A 20,661-nucleotide genomic window follows, 5' to 3' on the forward strand; every position below is an offset into this window, starting at 1 on the left:
AAACAAAATAATCAGATTAAAAGTACATTTTGTAAAAATAAATAAATAAATAAATAAATAAATAATAAAGGGAATACTTTCAGGATTACGTTTTTTTTTTCATTTAAAACCAAATAAATATTTTGGCGTAACACTATATAGACAGCTGCTTGATTATAGTTCTAGTTCTCTCTTGCCAGTCGTGGCTCACATGAGCAATCTCCTGGTGCATGCGCAGATATTTTGCGCAAAGTTAATTTGGTAGGAGTTAACACAAATTGTTCTCTGAAATGCTTTTGTTAGGGTGACCATACGTCGTCTTTTTCCCGGACACCCGGCCGGGATTTCTAAATTTGAGAAAATGCCCGGGATTCGGCTTTAGTTTCATTATGACATGCTTATGGTCTAATACTGCATCATGTTTGCGCATGTTTGCAATCCTTTAACCCCTCTCTGTAATTCCCGCCTTCTCGCACACCAATTGGTCGATTGTAAAAGGCTTGCAGAAACTATTGGCCAAGTTCCTGCCTCTCAACCATTAGCCTACTCTCAGCAAACGCGCGAAGGTGAAGTGTTGTTGTAAACGGCGTCAAACAGGTGCTTGACAATAGCCGCAAATGACAGCTGACCTTAGTCGAAACAATGCCCATGGCCAAATAAGGTCATTTTTAATTTCATGTTATCCCATTCCTTAGTATTACATGGTCATTCAAATGTGTAAATTATGGCAGAAGGTACACTCATGGCATCTGATATTTTATTTTATTCCACGGATATTCAAAAGAATGTAGGATTTGATATATATTTCTGTGATGTGGGAAGTGGTAGCTCAGTGGTTAGGACATAGGACTTCTGATCGGAAGGGCATGAGTTCAAATCCTAGTACCGCCAAACTGCCACTGCTAGGCCCTTGAGCAAGGCCCTTAACCCTCAACTGCTCAGTTGCATATAAAAATGATATAATTGTAAGTCGCTCTGGATAAGGGCGTCTGCCAAATGCCATAAAATGTAAAAGGAAATGATGCTAATAGTGTGTCTTCTACAGTGTATTAAATCTGCATTCATAGTAACACTGTTTTGAACGCTATTAGGACACGAAACAAGGTGTCATCTTTTTGGAAATCCAGAATATGGTCACTCTAACTTTTGTGCCTGGGACAGTGATATTTTATTTATTAATTTACTTACTTACTTACTTACTTACTTACTTACTTACTAACTTAAAATTAAACAGGTTTTAAGCTCTAAAAAAGCTGTACATAAAAATATTTTAGATCATATTGTTTTTCTCGACTTTATTTACATATGTGACCTTGAAGTAATCCTAAAGTAATCAGATTACATTACTTTCATATTGTGATACTTGGATTACATTACTGGTTAAATTTTTGATGAAGTAATTTGTAACTAACGGAACACATCCCCTTGGCTAGCGACACAAACCTAGCTGTAATGTTTTAGCTAGACAGATTACTTTCCCTAGATGTTGTTCTGCTGTCTGAGTTTTTATGACTGCATACTGAGATTTTATGACCGCAGACTATACTACATAATGAGTGGTATATTATTAAAATTGGTGTGTGAGAGAGCGAGAGGTTGATATTGAGATTGAGGTCTAGTTACAACATTTATTTATTTATTTATTTATTTATTTATTATCAGACAACGTATTACGGATATATTATGGCTGGTTTATATATATATATATATATATATATATATATATATATATATATATATATATATATATATATTAATATAATATAATATAATATAATGTAATGTAATGTAATGTAATGTAATGTAATGTAATATAATAGATAGATAGATATTTTTAGAGAGGATTATTCAATGCTTGTTTGTTTGGTTGTTTTTTGTTGCCATGGATTCCATCTATGTTCCAGCTTTGCTTTCCTAAGTACCTAGTTTTACAGTAAAGTAATGATAATCTGTTTCACTTTGCAATTTTAATATAGTATTTTCTTGTAGCAATTACAGAAATTCGTTACAGTGCAGTATATTTCGGTTTATAACTGTTGCTAGTGTTGATTTGAAATTACTTGTTATATATGACACTGAGGAAATAACTTCCTGTTATTTGTACAGTCATTTAGCAGCACTGCCAGTACAAGCAATCCTTCACTTGTATTGGCAGTGCTGATGATTTAGTAAGTTGATATGTATCTGTGAAAACATGGAAAGGTTTAGAATTTTTTATATAGTATTACACATTTCTGAGAAGGTTCACTTAGTTTCTTTGTGGCCATATATATTCTGCATTTGGACTCCGAGTGCCGCTGTTGATCTAGCTTAATTTTATCGTGATGTCAGTCTGTACGCCACACCTACGACTCTGTGTATCTCAGACTTCTTTTTTTTTTGTAGAGCAGATGGAGACAGTCATAAGTCAAAATCTAAAACGACATATCTAGGCATATCCACAAGAAGATACTTTGTTTTTTTTATATTGATTAACATCTTCCCTTTTTCTGGATTTGCATCATGGATTCGGGGATATTTTTCATGCCATCTAGATATTATGGCTCAGGGATGAGCTCGTTTTTGTTCGTCATTTTGTCCTGCTCTTTTGTTACTGGACAAATTCGTTACTCTATTCCAGAGGAGACGAAGAAAGGCTCACTGATTGGTAATGTAGCACAAGATCTGGGACTGGATTTAAAAAGGCTCCAAACGGGTCGAGCCCGCATCGTGACCGGAGAAAGCATGCAGTATGCAGAGCTAAAACCAGACAAAGGAACTCTAGTCGTGAAGGAGAGAATAGATAGAGAAGAGCTTTGTGGCGACATCACACCCTGTAGCTTCAGTTTCGAGATAATTCTAGACAATCCGATTGAATTGCATCGTGTCATTGTAGAGGTAATTGATGTCAATGACCACTCGCCGACATTTCAGAAGGACCATTTAAAGTTTGAAATCAGTGAATCTGCACTTATAGGATCTCGCTTTGTTCTGGAGAGTGCAGATGATCCGGATGCAGAACAGAATACTCTACAGAGTTATTTTCTGACCCCAAACGATTATTTTGTTTTAAAGGAACATACGAATCCGGATGGCAGTAAATACGCAGAAATGGTAATGCAGAAAGCTCTGGACCGAGAGGAGCAGCCTAAACTCTCTTTAAAGCTGGTTGCTGTTGATGGTGGAAACCCACAGAGGTCTGGCACTGTTAATATAGATATTACTGTGTTAGATGCAAATGATAACGCCCCCATTTTTAATCAGACGGTGTACAGGGCTTCGGTGGTCGAGAATACATCAAAGGGGACCTACATAACAACAGTTAATGCAACCGACGCTGACAGCGGGTCAAATGGCGAGATTATGTTTTACTTTTCTAAACGTAAAGGAAATGTTGCAGACATTTTCAATATTGACGAAAATTCAGGAATGGTTTCCGTTATAGGCCAGGTGGACTATGAAAAAGACAAAAAATATGAAATTAGAGTGGAGGCCAAAGATCGGGGAGGGTTAACTGACTCCTGTAAGATAATAATCGAGGTAGTAGATGTCAATGATAACGCACCAGTAATTACCATCATGTCATTCAGCAGTTTTGTGTCAGAGGATGCTGCTCCCGGAACAACGGTAGCAGTTATCAAAATTAAAGACTACGATTCAGACGTTAATGGACTAGTGACGTGTATAGTAAATAAAGGGATGCCCTTTGAAATACGTTCCTCAATAACAGACTATTACAATTTAATCAGTGATGCCAATTTTGATCGTGAAACTGTCCCAGAATATAACATTACCTTAACAGCCACCGATTCTGGCTCGCCTCCTCTCTCAAACTCTGCCACTTTACGTCTCACCATATCTGATGTCAATGATAATGCACCGTTGTTTGAAATGGAAACATACTCTGTTTACGTTCCTGAGAATAACTTTCCCGGGTTGTCTCTTTTTAGTGTAAGTGCCAGAGACTCGGATTGGCATCAGAATGCTAGAGTTTCCTATTTTCTAGTAGAGCAACAAATAGGTGGAACACCAGTATCCTCTTTAATATCCATTAACGCGGAAACCGGGGTGTTACACGCAATGCAAGCTTTCGATTATGAACAAGTTAAACGCCTCACGTTCTACATTACAGCTCAAGACGGAGGTTCCCCTCCTTTGGCTAGCAATGCTACAATTCATATTTTAATCCAAGACCAGAATGACAACGCACCTCAGATTCTGTATCCAGTACAAACTGGTGGCTCTGTGGTGGCTGAAATGGTGCCTCGTTCAGCAGATGTGGGCTATCTTGTCACTAAAGTGGTGGCTGTGGATGTGGACTCTGGACAGAATGCCTGGCTCTCATATAAACTACAGAAAGCGACAGACAGGGCGCTGTTTGAAGTGGGCTTACAGAATGGAGAAATAAGAACTGTGCGTCAAGTCACTGATAAAGATGCTGTGAAACAGAAGCTCACTGTTGTAGTGGAGGACAACGGACAGCCCTCTCGTTCAGCTACAGTCAATGTTAACGTGGCGGTGGCGGACACTTTCCCTGAAGTGCTCTCAGAGTTCACTGACTTTACGCACGACAAGGAATACAACGACAACATGACATTTTATCTAGTCCTGGCATTGGCTGTAGTTTCATTTCTCTTTATTACGTGTTTGGCTGTTATAATTTCGGTTAAAATTTATCGATGGAGGCAATCACGCATATACTATCAATCCCAACTCCCCTTCATTCCGTATTATCCGCCACGTTACCCAGGAACCGGGGATACAGGGACGATGCATCACTTAAATAATTGTGAGGTATACAAAACTACTGACTCCAGACGAAGCGATTGTAAATTCGTCAGGCCCTGCAGTCAGAGCGTATTGGTTGTGGATTCTAGCTCTACGGGAACGATCAGTAAGAGAACCATCCTGGACGTATCAGACTCCAATGCAGAAGTAAGTACACAGTAATTTAAATATTCGATATTAACTATGTATTACCTTATCAGTCTATTTAATTTATTTCTTTATTTTTTACATTATGTTAGCGTTTTGGGCTTTTCAGTACCACCATAGTGGACAGCGACATTATTGAATTTAGTTTTTTGTCTCGAACTATAATGTTTATTCACAGAATCTTTGTATAATAAAATATGTTGCTCGTCCATGTTTTGGACTCTGTGTGCCGCTGTTGGTCAAGGAAATTATTTTTGAATATTGTTACCTCTGGGAATGGCGGCTCCTCTTTGTTAGTGTGCACTTCAAGTCGAGAAAAGACGGTCATTGCTCATATCAGTTTCCTGTTTTTTATTTTATTTAATTTCTTTATTTTTGTCTCGTGCTGATACAAAGTCGAGAAAATCGGGTGATGTGATATATTTGATATTGGTTCTTCAACCTACGTTACTTTGCAATATTGGATTATCATCAAGGATATCTGTTTGGACGACGCTACATTAGGCTACGCAATGGGGTGGCAAGTAATCGTATTTCTTTTGGCTTTTACCTGTAGCACGATTCATTGTCAAATTCGTTACTCTATTCCGGAAGAGATGAAGAAAGGTTCACTTATTGGCAACATAGCGCAAGATCTGGGACTGGATTTAAAAAGGCTACAAACGGGTCGAGCCCATATCGTGACTGGAGAAAGCATGCAGTATGCAGAGCTAAAACCAGACAAAGGAACTCTAGTCGTGAAGGAGAGAATAGACAGAGAAGAGCTTTGTGGTGACATCACACCCTGCAGCTTCAGTTTTGAGATAATTCTAGAGAATCCGATGGAATTACATCAGGTTACGATTGAAATTACTGATATAAATGACAATTCTCCTGTATTTCGAAAAAGCCAAATGAGCTTCGAAATAAGCGAGACGGCCACACTTGGGTCACGATTTGTTTTAGCAACTGCGGAAGATCTCGATGTTGGCATTAATACTCTGCAAAATTATGTATTGAGTAAAAATGACAATTTTGTTGTAAAGCAACATTCTAATCCCGATGGCAGTAAATATGCTGAAATGGTGCTGCAGAAAGCGTTAGACCGAGAGGACCAGCCTAAACTCTCTCTGAAGCTGATTGCCGTCGATGGTGGAAATCCACAGAGGTCTGGCACTGTTAACATAGATGTTACAGTATTAGATGCTAATGATAACGCGCCAATATTTAATCAAACAGTATATACAGCCACTGTAACAGAAAACGCAGCAGTTGGCACTTATATAACAACACTAAACGCAACCGACGCAGATAGCGGTTTTAATGGTGAACTATCTTACGCATTTTCCAATCTTAAAGAACATTTAACAGAAATATTTCATATTGATCGATACTCTGGCGTCATATCTGTGGCAGGAAATATTGATTTTGAAAAAGATAAGCGCTACGAAATCAGAGTCGAGGTTAAAGATCACGGTGGCCTAACAGATACCAGTAAGGTTATTATTGAAGTTTCTGACGTCAATGATAACATACCCGTCATAAGTATAATGTCATTTTTGAATCCTGTGTCGGAGGATTCGCCTCCAGGCACAACCATAGCCATAATCAATGTTAAAGACGCTGATTCGGGAGGAAATGGACAGATTACTTGTACCGTACACAAAAGTCTTCCTTTCAGGATTAAGTCTACTCTGGCAAATTATTATACATTAGTGACGGATGCATTACTGGACCGCGAAAAACTGGAAGAATATAATATTTCTGTATCTGCGACAGATGGAGGCTCGCCACCGCTTTCAACCTCAAAAACGTTGCATCTTAGAGTTTCTGACATTAATGATAACCCTCCAGAATTTGGTCAAACTGCGTATTATGCCACAGTACCGGAAAATACGTCTCCAGGTACATCTATAGTTACTGTTACCGCACGCGATCCGGACTGGAATCAAAATTCCAGAGTGTCATATTTTATTCAGGAAACGCGCAGCGGTGATGATTCGGTGTCGTCTTATGTTTCCATCAACACTGAGACTGGCGTAATACACGCAGTTCGACCTTTTGACTATGAACAAATTAAAGAGATCAGATTTACAGTTAAAGCGCAAGACGCTGGTTCTCCTCCTCTCTGTAACAACGCGACAGTGATCGTTTCAGTTCAGGATCAGAATGACAATGGACCTCAGATTCTGTATCCAGTACAAACTGGTGGCTCTCCAGTAACTGAAATGGTGCCTCGTTCAGCAGATGTGGGCTATCTTGTCACTAAAGTGGTGGCTGTGGATGTGGACTCTGGACAGAATGCCTGGCTCTCATATAAACTGCAGAAAGCGACAGACAGGGCGCTGTTTGAAGTGGGCTTACAGAATGGAGAAATAAGAACTGTGCGTCAAGTCACTGATAAAGATGCTGTGAAACAGAAGCTCACTGTTGTAGTGGAGGACAACGGACAGCCCTCTCGTTCAGCTACAGTCAATGTTAACGTGGCGGTCGCGGACGCTTTCACTGAAGTGCTCTCCGAGTTCACGGACTTTACACACGACAAGGAATACAACGACAACCTGACATTTTATCTAGTCCTGGCACTGGTTGTGGTTTCGTTTCTCTTCATCGTGACAATTATAGCTATTCTGTCAGTGAAATGCTACAGATGGAGACGTGAGCGGATGTTTTACAAATCCGGTGCCAATCTACCGGTTATTCCGTATTATCCACCCCTTTACGCAGACGTCGGGGGAACAGGAACTTTACAGCATATGTGCAGTTATGAAGCTTACAGAACCACTGACTCTAGAAAGAGTGATCTGAAATATGCCAGACCTCCTACTGAGAGCATTATTAGTCTGGATACCGCTGGAACACAAACACTGACCCATGCGAAGAGGGACAATCTGACTAATAATTCTGAGCATCAGGTGAGAACTTTGCTTTTTCAGTCTGTTCTTGATGGTGGTTTTAAAACAAACAGTAGATATGGCGTTTGTCGGTGTTCTGCTACTATATTTATGCTGTTTTGTTTTGTCGTTTGAAATACTGTTAGGCCTACCTACATAGTACATTTTTAAATGTTGGTATTATTACAAACCCTTTTAAAAATGACATTTGAAAGTAGCGGCTCATCCTTATGTGGTGAAATATTTGCTCTGATGACTGCTATAGCCTAGTTAATGACGTTCATTTACCTACTGATAATTTCAATTTATCTAATCCCAAGAGTGTAGAACGTATATTAGACAGACAACTGCATCTGTACAAGAATATTACCTTGCTGTTATTCGCTTATGATGGAGGCGAGCCACGGTCGTTTAATATTCAAAAATCTGATTAAAGTTTTAGATGAAAATGAAAATGGAAACCATTAAAGAACCCTTTTTAAAAAAGATTGTACCGTTTTGTTTTGTTTTTCACCGACTGCTGTAATTTATTTAAATAACTTGCTCAGTACTCATAATCTCAGTTAAAATGGTGGAGGAGTGCATTGGCCGTGGACTACATCTATTAAAATATCCAAGTAAATACAAACTACACTATACAAATAAAAACGCGCTTTCACAGCAAAATCACCAGTGTTGATTTAACACCCATAGTGTTGAATTTACACCCTACAGTGTTTATATAAGTCCATTGGACTCAAATAAACACTCTGGGTGTCAATTCAACACTAAGGATATTACTGTGTTCTGTGAAACAACTGCTTAGATAAATGAGTCTCTATAATAGATTTAAGTTTTTGTTATATTAAATAATCATGACTCCAAATCGGCTATTTACGTGCGGGTTGTATTTAATGCTAAAGTTTAACGAATTTTCCATTCCACGCAGCAGCTTATATATGCAACGCTTTACCCCTTGTTTCAATTCTATTCTTCATCTCTTTCATCTTTTGCTGCATGTTTATCCAAATGAGCACCGATACAGGGCATATTTACATATTTAAATTCAAAATGTGATTCTAATGTCCAATTTCTTGATCTCATTCTCTGAATTTTTGGCTTTGTTGTACCCCATGTTGTCTGTAAGTGCCGCTGTTGTCTTAAGCACTTGTATTTACTTGAAAAATTGTGATCACTCCCAGGATCTTGCAGAATATCGGAGATAAAAGGTCTAGAACAGACGAGCTCCTATTTTTACTCCTGCCTCTCCTTGTGTCCTTTTTCCTCACGGCAGTCTCTTCATAATTTTTTATTTTTATTTTGTTGGTGCTACTTGTCATGGGGATTTCTCCGTTTTTTCTTGGGAGTGCGCTCTGTCCTGTACAGAATGGATTTTCCTCCAAAGCGCAGCTACAGGCCTTGACACTCTTCTTCATTACTGATGTAATTTTGGGACAAATTCGCTACTCAATACCAGAAGAACTGAAAAAAGGATCATTTGTGGGAAATGTGGCCGAAGATTTGGGTTTAGACGCACGGAGGATGAAAGCGGGTGGTGCTCGAATTGTTAGTGGCGAGAGCAGCGAATTCATCGGACTGGATTTAGACAAAGGATTTCTGGTAGTCGAAGAGCGGATAGACAGAGAACGGCTTTGTGGGCAGATGTCTCCCTGCAGTCTTAGTCTCGAAATAATCTCAACAAATCCAATGCAACTTCACAGTGTTGTTATAGAAATATTGGATATAAATGATAATTCTCCTACTTTTACAGAAAACGAGGTGCAGTTAGAAGTATCTGAATCGACTCAACCGGGTACCCTTATTTTACATGAGAGCGCTGTAGACCATGACATGGGTAAGAATTCGCTTCAGGGATATACTTTGCATCCGACAGATAAATTTAACCTTAAAATACAGACTAGCCCTGATGGTAAAAAATACAGTGAGTTGTATTTACATTCTCCTTTAGACAGAGAGGAAGAGGACAAAGTGCTGCTTACATTAACTGCTGTCGACGGTGGTGAGCCACAAAGATCTGGCACGCTTAAAATACGCATTTCAGTGTTAGATGCTAATGATAATGCACCTGTTTTTACGCAGAAAGAGTTTAAAGCTACTGTTGCAGAAAACTCACCGAAAGGTTCCACGGTAATGAAGGTGACTGCCACAGACGCTGACGAGGACGCATACGGTCGCATAACTTACCATTTCAATCGTATGTCCACTGAGGTTGCGGATATTTTTGCAATTAATGAGAACTCCGGTGAGATAACTGTTGCAGGCCTGATTGATTATGAAAAACACAAATATTTTGAAATCGCTATTCAGGCAAAAGATTACGGTGGTTTAATTGCTACCACGAAAATTCTGATTCAAGTACTTGATGTAAATGACAACGCCCCTATAATCTCACTGACCTCTTTTTCCAGTCCTATTTCAGAGGATTCACCTAGTGGTGTTACAGTAGCCATCGTTAATGTGAAAGATCTTGATTCCGGCAATAACGGGAAGGTAAGATGCTCTGTAAATGAGAAGATTCCTTTTACAATAAAATCGTCTTTTAAAAACTATTATACTTTATTAACTGATGGAACATTAGACAGAGAGACCATGCATGAGTATAACATCACATTCTCAGCAGTGGATGAAGGAATACCGCCTCTTTCCAGTAACAAAACAGTAACACTGAAAATATCTGATGTGAATGACAACCAGCCAATATTTGAGAACAATTTTTATTCCGCCTCTTTAATGGAAAACAATTCACCTGGCGTTTCTATATGTTCAGTTAAAGCAAATGATTTAGATTGGAACCAAAATGCCAGAATTACTTATATGTTAATTGAGGGGCATTTCAATGCCGAACCTCTATCATCGTATATTTCAGTAAATGCCGAGAGTGGTGCTATACATGCTGTACGTTCCGTCGACTATGAACAGACTAAGTCAATAGAATTTCTTGTAAAAGCTCAAGATGGAGGATCACCGTCGCTAAGTAGTAATGTGAGTGTGAAAATTAATATACAGGATCAAAATGACAATGCACCTCAGATTCTGTATCCAGTACAAACTGGTGGCTCTGTGGTGGCTGAAATGGTGCCTCGTTCAGCAGATGTGGGCTATCTTGTCACTAAAGTGGTGGCTGTGGATGTGGACTCTGGACAGAATGCCTGGCTCTCATATAAACTACAGAAAGCGACAGACAGGGCGCTGTTTGAAGTGGGCTTACAGAATGGAGAAATAAGAACTGTGCGTCAAGTCACTGATAAAGATGCTGTGAAACAGAAGCTCACTGTTGTTGTGGAGGACAACGGACAGCCCTCTCGTTCAGCTACAGTCAATGTTAACGTGGCGGTGGCGGACACTTTCCCTGAAGTGCTCTCCGAGTTCACTGACTTTACACACGACAAGGAATACAACGACAACCTGACATTTTATCTAGTCCTGGCCTTGGCTGTAGTTTCCTTTCTCTTCATCGTGTCCATCATAACTATACTGTCAGTGAAATGCTACAGATGGAGACGTGAGCGGATGTTTTATAAGTCCGGTGCCAATCTGCCAGTAATTCCGTATTATCCACCCCTTTATGCAGACGTCGGGGGAACAGGAACTTTACAGCATATGTACAATTATGAAGCTTACAGAACCACTGACTCTAGAAAGAGTGATCTGAAATACGCCAGACCTCCTACTGAGAGCATCATTAGTCTGGATACCGCTGGAACACAAAAACTGACCCATGCGAAGAGGGACAATCTGACTAATGATCCTGACCATCAGGTGAGATTTTTTTCTAATGAGTTATATCAATTTTGAAATGGGCGAGCCTTCCTTATTTGATGTAATATTTGCATAGGAGACATGGTGAAATGTAAACTTATTGAAAGCATTATTTTGTTCTTCATCGGATGCATTTTACTGTCTTGTGGCAGACAGTGATTTTGTGATTTTTGTTGAGACAAGAAGTATATGTTATATTGGAATGCACGTTGCAGTGTCGCATCTTAACGCACTTGTATTATTTTATAGTATTCTTTCTGGCGTTTATTGTATTGGCAAAAATGCAGGAATTGTATATTTTTACATTTGTGTAGTTAAACATATTGGACAGTGAGTGCCGCTGTTGGTCAGTGGGATACCATGGAGACCTGATTCCTGCTGGTGTATTAAAGAGACGTAAGCAAATCTCATGGATTAGTCGGAGAAGAAAGACACGAAAGTGGATAAAGCGTGTTTGTAGACTTGTTTTATAATTTCGTGCATTTGTCAATTCTGCTGCACCTGTGGATATTTATAAACACCCCATTGGAACATCGGACTACATTACTGGATTTACCTTGGCCGAAAATATATGTCATGTCTGCAATGAAAATGTCGGAGAGAACAATGGCACATCGAGTATGGATGTTTATTTTGCTCCTCTCTCTCAGCGCAGTGCACGGACAGGTCAGTTACTCAATTCCTGAAGAAATGCCGAGAGGCTCTTTAGTCGGTAACATTGCTCAAGATTTGGGTTTGGACATGAACAGACTGAAATCAGGCAAAGCTCGAATTTATACCGGAGAAAGGGCTGAATACATTGAGTTGAATAAAGAAAGGGGAGTGTTGCTTATCAAAGAGCGAATAGACAGAGAGGCTCTGTGCGGGCAGACAACGCCTTGTGGGCTGCATTTTCAAATCATTTTAGACAATCCGATGGAGTTTTTTAGTGTTACGATAGAAGTTAACGATATAAATGATAACCCTCCTCTTTTCAGTCAGAATGAAATAAAATTCGAAATAAGTGAGGCATCACTTACTGGAGCAAAGTTTGTTTTAGAAAGGGCCGTTGATAATGATGTTGGCATTAATGGGCTTCAAAGCTATACCTTAAAGCCAACAAACAATTTTGTCCTTAAAATGCACAGCCTATTAGCTGGGAGCACGCATGTTGAGATGGTACTTGAAAAGCCACTAGATCGAGAGAAAGAAGATCATATTTCACTAGTGTTAACTGCAGTGGACGGAGGCGAGCCACAAATGTCTGGTACAATCCAAATACAAATTACCGTATTAGACGCTAATGATAATGCACCAGTTTGCGTCCAGTCTGTGTATAAAACGAGTGTCCGAGAACATGCTCCAAAGGGAACAATTTTGACTGCAGTAAGTGCCGTCGATGCCGATGAAGGTCAAAATGGATTAATCAGGTATACATTGTCAAACAGCCTGGGCACTGCACATAAAATGTTTGCAATAAATCACACTGATGGATTGTTGAAAGTAATCGGTGACACGGATTTTGAGAAAATTAAGTCATATGAGATTGATGTCGTGGCGAGAGACCAAGGTGGACATTATGATACGTGCAAAGTAATTGTAGAAGTGATTGACATAAATGATAACAGACCTTTGATTAATATTATGTCAAAATCTGGTGAAATTGATGAAAACTCACAAATAGGGAGGGTTACTGCAATAATTAATGTTCAGGATGTAGATTCGAATGAAAATGGAAGAGTAGAGTGCACAATCAACCAAAATATTCCTTTTGTACTTAAATTTACATCAAATAATGTCTTTAGTTTGGTAACAGATAGTGAATTGGACCGGGAGAGAGAGTCTGAGTATAATATCACTGTAATGTGTGCTGATGAAGGATCTCCATCGCTCTCCAGCAGCGTCACTCTCTCTTTATATATATCAGATGTGAATGATAACGCACCTGTCTTTGAGAAGAGTTCATATGAGGCCTCCATTTTAGAAAATAATTCACCAGGCCTCTCCATATTCACAGTCAAAGCCAGAGACGCAGACTCGAAACAGAATGCCCGTGTTTCTTACATACTGGAGGAGTCCTCGGTTAACGGAGTGCCCATTTCCTCTTATGTGTCAGTCAGTGCTGATAGTGGTATTATTCATGCAGTGCGATCTTTTGATTACGAGCAAATTAAACATTTTAATTTCCGTGTCAAAGCGCAGGATGGAGGCAACCCGCCTCTCAGTAGCAACGTGAGTGTGAAAATTATTATTCAGGACCAGAATGACAACGCACCTCAGATTCTGTATCCAGTACAAACTGGTGGCTCTGTGGTGGCTGAAATGGTGCCTCGTTCAGCAGATGTGGGCTATCTTGTCACTAAAGTGGTGGCTGTGGATGTGGACTCTGGACAGAATGCCTGGCTCTCATATAAACTGCAGAAAGCGGCAGACAGGGCGCTGTTTGAAGTGGGCTTACAGAATGGAGAAATAAGAACTGTGCGTCAAGTCACTGATAAAGATGCTGTGAAACAGAAGCTCACTGTTGTAGTGGAGGACAACGGACAGCCCTCTCGTTCAGCTACAGTCAATGTTAACGTGGCGGTGGCGGACACTTTCCCTGAAGTGCTCTCCGAGTTCACTGACTTTACACACGACAAGGAATACAACGACAACCTGACATTTTATCTAGTCCTGGCCTTGGCTGTAGTTTCCTTTCTCTTCATAGTGTCCATCATAGCTATACTGTCAGTGAAATGCTACAGATGGAGACGTGAGCGGATGTTTTATAAATCCGGTGCCAACCTGCCAGTTATTCCGTATTATCCACCTCTTTATGCAGACGTCGGGGGAACAGGAACTTTACAGCATATGTACAATTATGAAGCTTACAGAACCACTGACTCTAGAAAGAGTGATCTGAAATACGCCAGACCTCCTACTGAGAGCATCATTAGCCTGGACACTAGTGGAACTCAAACCCTTACGCATGCGCATATGGGGAAACCTACTGCTGTCTCTGATGATCAGGTGAGGTCTAGGAATTTGTTACTTTGCTGATAGAATAGCCTTTGTAAAATTTGTAAAGTGTTTAATGACACAAGTGATATACAGTTATGTATAATAAATTATCTTTCCATATTTTACCATAAGGAGAACTCTGAGTTCTTACGATGTACTCTGCTCTGATGCTCATGCTATTGCATATGTAAAGCAGACCTGTGGGTGTGTCTGTGGGTGTGTCTGGGTGTGAAATTTAAGGTTTGTTAACTCATTCCTTTTGATGTTGTGTTATAGACTTTTTTTTTTTCATTTGTAACTTTACCAAATAGAGATTTCTTTATATTCTCACACTTAGGCCAGTTTAAACACTGACTTGTCCTCTTAAATGGGATTGTATCAGAATTTTTATATTTTTGTCGTGTTCCGATTTGAAACTTCTCATTGACATTAAGATTGTCTTGTAACTCATGTGTCAGAAATTCTTGTTAGATGCTTTCTGGTTGTTTGGATGACCTTGATGTTGCAGTGATTCATTGTTCCTCTAAGTGCCGCTGTTGAAAGAAATAAAGACTCTCCTCTTCCAGGCATTGCTACACAGAATGAACAACTTATGCGCATTTGCTATTGTTTGTGGAATGTGTAGGGACGGACTGCCATTGTCTACGGGCGAAATATTCTGTATTTTGCTTCCTTAGGTTCATGAAATATTGTGCTAATATTTGAGTAAGATTGCAGTAATTCGAATATGGATGTTCTTTGTCTTCTCGGTACATGGACAAAACATTTCTCTGTCTGGATTTCAACATGGCGAGTGCAGATTCTTGCTCTGTTTGCCTTTGTCATTGCCCTTGCACATGGGCAGCTCCATTATTCTATTCCCGAGGAGATGAACAAAGGATCAGTGGTGGGAAATATCGTTCAGGATTTCGGTTTGGATGTTAGATACTGAATCTTGCCGAGTGAGGATTTTACAGAGGACAGTCATTAGTGCATTGGTCTGAATGTGGATAAAGGCACTCTGATAGTGAGAGAGAGGATGGACAGAGCTTTCTGTTCTAGATTTATTACACATAAAGTGAAATATTTCAAACCTTTTTTGTTTTAATCTTGATGATTATGGCTTACTGCTCAGGGAAATAAAAACTCCTGTATCTCAAAATATTAGAATAAAGAATTTATAATACAGAAATGTTGACCTGAGAAGAGCTCTAATAAGCTAATTAACTCAAAACACCTGCAGCATTTCCTGAGCATTTTATCAGTAACATGATTGGATATAAAAAATAGTACCTTAGAGAGGTAGAGTCTCTCAGAAGTAAAGATGGGATGGAAGCTCAATGGAATATGCGTATACTGCTCTAAAATCTGTATATACCTTTAGCATTGATGGTGCCTTTCCAGATGTGCAAGCTGCCCATTCCATAGGCACTAATGCACCCCCATACCATCAGAGATGCAGGTTTTTGAACTGAGCACTGATAAAAAGCCAGATGGCCCCTCTCCTCTTTAGTTTTCTTTAGTTTAGAGGACGGGCGTCCATGGTTTCCAAAAATAATTTAAAATTTCGATTCGTATGACCTTAGAACAGTTTTCCACTTTGCCTCAGTCCATTATAAATGAGCTTTGGCCCAGAGAAGATGGTGGCATATTTGGATCATCTTCACATCTGGCTTCTTCTTTGCATCTGAACCCATACAATGATTTCCATTACAGAATCATACCCGTTTTTAATGCAGTGCCGCCTGAGGGCCCAAAGATTACGGGCATGCAATATTGATTTTCACTCTTGTCCCTTGTGCACAGAGATTTCTCCAGATTCTAGGAATCTTTTGATGATATTATGTACTGTACATGGTGCGATATTCATAGTTTCACAATTTTATGTTGAGGAATATTGTTCTGAAATTGTGTCACAAATTGTAGACATAGTTTTTTGCAGATTGGTGAAACTCTGCCCACCTTTACTTCTGAAAGACTCTGCCTCTCTAAGATACTCTTTTTATAACCCAGTCATGTTGCTGACCGGTTTCCAATTAACCTCCAGCTGTTTCTTTTTAATACCACTTACTTTTCCAGCCTTTTGTTGTCCCATACCAACTTTTTTGAGACGTGTGGCCATCAAATTCAAAATTACCTTATTTCTTTTCTTAGATTGGTACATTTATTCAGTTTAAACATTTGATATGTTTTCTGCGTTCAATTGTGAATAACATATTGGTGTATGAGATTTGCAAATCATTGCATTCCGATTTTATTTACATTTATTTACATTTTACACAGTGTCCCAATTTTTTATTTTTTATTTTTGGAATTGGGGTTGTGTATGTGTATGTATGTATATGTATGTGTATGTATATACACACACACTCTATATAATATAGATAATATTATTTTGCTCATTAACTGCTTGTTTTATGTGCCTGTGTGTTTTATGACAGGAATCAGCGTTTGTCATACAGCATATTTTAAAATCTTATTTAGCATATTATTTTAACAGGAAATGAAAAGTTTCGTTGGATGAAAGGGAGGTTGTGCTTCGCTGACCATGGTGCTGAAATGAATATTATGCATGCCAGTACAAGCAAATTTTGTAGCATTTCTTCCCGCTATATAATTGCTCTTTACAGTTTTCACTACTAGGATACAATGTAGGATACATGTTATGTTTCCGCTTGTTTTTCTTTTCTTTTTTTATGTGCAGCTGTTGCGTTGTGTGCTGCTGTTTAGTCAGTAGATTTCAAGTTTTCAAATCTTGCTTCCTCTTTTGCTGGCTCTCTGGTCAGTCCATCCATCTATCCATAGATCTATCCATCCATCTATCCATAGATCTATCCATCCATCTATCCATCCATCTATCCATCCATCTATCCATCCATCTATCCATGCATCTATCCATCCATCTATCCATCCATCTATCCATCCATCCATCTATCCATCTATCCATCCATCCATCCATCCATCCATCCATTTATCCATCCATTACAACTACATTGTCTTGTCTAATCACACTTCTCAATCTGTACATGGGAAACGAATGCAGCGTTTCAGTATGTGTGTGTGATTAAAAAATATTAGTTCACTGCACTTCCTCTTCGTTCTTTGGACTGCAACAGACACTGACCACGATGCTAGAATGCATGTACATGCTTGTGTTTTATGGTCTAATTCCTTTTTCATTACAGGCACTTGCAAGAAGCACTTGTTTTACATTTCCAGTAGGTCTACTGGTAGCGTCTTTATAAATCATAGTCGTGCTTTATATGTTACTGTTTGTCTATTTACATTCTTAATATATTATTACAATTGCACAAGACTGGTTATCTTTGCTGTTTTATCTATAAACTGATGCCCGTTGGATAGTTTTTTTGGTTTGTTTGTTTGGTTGGTTTTTTTTTTTTTTTAACGTTTTGTGTAACGCATCATAAAAAACTCTAAGTGCCGCTGTTGGTCAGTGTGTTGCCTACAGGCTGCAAAAATGACTAGCAGTGCCTTCTCAACCATCATATCAGAGACGAAGAGAAGAGTGCAGTTCGTAGATTTCACTCAGAGGCGGTGGAAGCAGCTGTGAAAAAATACGATTTTTAAAAATATTTTGTTTAATCGATATTAGCATTCTCTATTTTACAAGCCAGTGTGGTTATTTTCAGTTGACATTTTACGTTGCATTCTCACCTTGTTGGATTTACTATACTCTGAATCTGAATTTCGTCGAGAGAAAATGCCTAACAGAACAATGGCGATGCAAGTCCTGTTGTTTATTTGGATCCTCATGCTCAACGCAGTGCACGGACAGGTCAGTTACTCCATTCCTGAGGAAATGCCAAAAGGCTCTTTAGTTGGTGACATTGCTCAGGATTTGGGTTTAGATGGACAAAGACTAAAATCAGGTAAAGCTCGTATTTATACGGGAGACAACGCTGAATACATCGAGCTGAATAAAGAAAGGGGAGTGTTGCTTGTTAAAGAGAGGATAGACCGAGAGTCACTGTGCGGACAGACTACGCCTTGTGCTCTGCATTTTCAGATTACACTGGAAAATCCCATGGAGCTGTTTAGTGTCACAGTTGAAATCACAGATATAAACGATAATGCTCCCAACTTTAAAAACAACGAGAAACGATTTGAAATAAGTGAGTCTGCGATTGTCGGGTCGAAGTTTGTATTAGAGAAAGCGATAGACACCGACATTGGCACTAACAGCCTGCAAACATATACTTTAACACCAACGAACAATTTTAAATTAAAACTTGAGAGTCAAACTGATGGAAGTAGAAAGGTTGAAATGGTTTTGCAAAAACCTCTCGACCGCGAAAAGCAGGAAAATATATCCTTACTGTTGACAGCCATAGATGGCGGCGAACCGCAGATGTCAGGAACATTTCATATCCATATTTCTGTCCTTGATGCGAATGACAATGCACCCGTTTTTACAAAACCACTGTATAAAGCCGTAGTAATGGAGAATTCTGCTAAAGGATCATTGGTAACCAGGGTCAGTGCGTCCGATGAGGACAAAGGATTAAATGGACATGTTAATTATGTAATCTCTAATACTGATGTCGTATCGGAATTATTCAGAATAAATGAAAACGGTGAAGTTATTTTGCTTGGTGAAGCTGACTATGAAAAAGCAACGACTTATCAAATTGATATTGAGGCCATAGATAATGGTGGGTTGTCTGATTCGAGCAAAATACTTGTAGATGTGACTGATGTGAACGACAACCCTCCAAGTATTGATATTATATCGAGATCCAATTCAGTGAATGAAAACTCTTCTCCAAATACGGCTATAGCTATCATAAGCGTCAACGATCGCGACGCGGGGGACAATGGACACGTGATATGCAGCATTACTGAAAATCTCCCCTATGCAATCAAATCAACCGGTTCAGGGTTTTACAGCATTGTTACAGATAGTGATTTAGACCGGGAGAGAGAGTCTGAGTATAATGTCACTGTAATGTGCGCTGATGAAGGATCTCCATCGCTCTCCAGTAGCATCACTCTCTCTTTACAGATATCAGATGTGAATGATAACGCACCTGTCTTTGAGAAGAGCTCATATGAGGCCTCCATTTTAGAAAATAATTCACCAGGCCTCTCCATATTCACAGTCAAAGCCAGAGACGCAGACTCGAAACAGAATGCCCGTATTTCTTACATACTGGAGGAGTCCTCGGTTAACGGAGTGCCTGTGTCCTCTTACGTGTCAGTCAGTGCTGATAGTGGCATTATTCACGCACTGCGCTCTTTTGATTACGAGCAAATTAAACATTTTAATTTCCGTGTCAAAGCGCAGGATGGAGGCAACCCGCCTCTCAGTAGCAACGTGAGTGTGAAAATTATTATTCAGGACCAGAACGACAACGCGCCTCAGATTCTGTATCCAGTACAAACTGGTGGCTCTGTGGTGGCTGAAATGGTGCTTCGTTCAGCAGATGTGGGCTATCTTGTCACTAAAGTGGTGGCTGTGGATGTGGACTCTGGACAGAATGCCTGGCTCTCATATAAACTGCAGAAAGCGACAGACAGAGCGCTGTTTGAAGTGGGCTTACAGAATGGAGAAATAAGAACTGTGCGTCAAGTCACTGATAAAGATGCTGTGAAACAGAAGCTCACTGTTGTAGTGGAGGACAACGGACAGCCCTCTCGTTCAGCTACAGTCAATGTTAACGTGGCGGTGGCGGACACTTTCCCTGAAGTGCTCTCGGAGTTCACTGACTTTACGCACGACAAGGAATACAACGACAACCTGACATTTTATCTAGTCCTGGCCTTGGCTGTAGTTTCTTTTCTCTTCATCGTGTCCATCATAGCTATACTATCAGTGAAATGCTACAGATGGAGACGTGAGCGGATGTTTTATAAATCCAGTGCCAATCTGCCAGTTATTCCGTATTATCCACCTCTTTACGCAGACGTCGGGGGAACAGGAACTTTACAACATATGTACAATTACGAGGCTTACAGTACGAATGACTCTAGAAAGAGTGATCTGAAATACGCCAGACCTCCTACTGAGAGCATCATTAGTCTGGACTCTAATGGAACACAGACCTTTACGCATGCGCATATGGGGAAACCTGCTGTCTCTGATGATCAGGTGAGGTCTAGGAAGTTGTGCTTAATGACACAATTAATTTATTATACATAACTGTAATGTATAATAAAT

The 20,661-nt window shown here is 39.6% G+C and overlaps 2 protein-coding genes across 6 annotated transcripts in view; both read left to right on the top strand.

The window, feature by feature from the left end:
• Positions 1–2,387: 2,387 nt before the first annotated feature.
• Positions 2,388–20,661, top strand: part of LOC108274931 (protocadherin gamma-A11) — a 97,679-nt gene continuing 79,405 nt past the window's right edge. For 2 of the 5 annotated variants that reach the window (XM_047160105.2, XM_047160106.2), the window contains exon 1: positions 2,388–4,893. In XM_047160105.2, coding sequence (XP_047016061.1) covers positions 2,482–4,893 — 2,412 coding nt within the window. In that variant the 5' untranslated portion in view covers positions 2,388–2,481. Of the gene's footprint in view, positions 4,894–5,217; positions 7,788–8,962; positions 11,526–11,918; positions 14,514–20,661 lie in introns of those variants that run through there. The other 3 variants (XM_053685610.1, XM_047160098.2, XM_053685609.1) reach the window with 3 other exon arrangements.
• Positions 18,018–20,661, top strand: LOC124628908 (putative protocadherin beta-18). Its single transcript, XM_053685614.1, has one exon. It carries the CDS (start codon positions 18,205–18,207, stop codon positions 20,641–20,643), a length of 2,439 nt encoding a protein of 812 aa, XP_053541589.1. The 5' UTR covers positions 18,018–18,204; the 3' UTR covers positions 20,644–20,661.

The sequence above is a fragment of the Ictalurus punctatus genome, chromosome 14, assembly GCF_001660625.3.
Source record: "Ictalurus punctatus breed USDA103 chromosome 14, Coco_2.0, whole genome shotgun sequence".
NCBI lineage: Eukaryota > Metazoa > Chordata > Actinopteri > Siluriformes > Ictaluridae > Ictalurus > Ictalurus punctatus.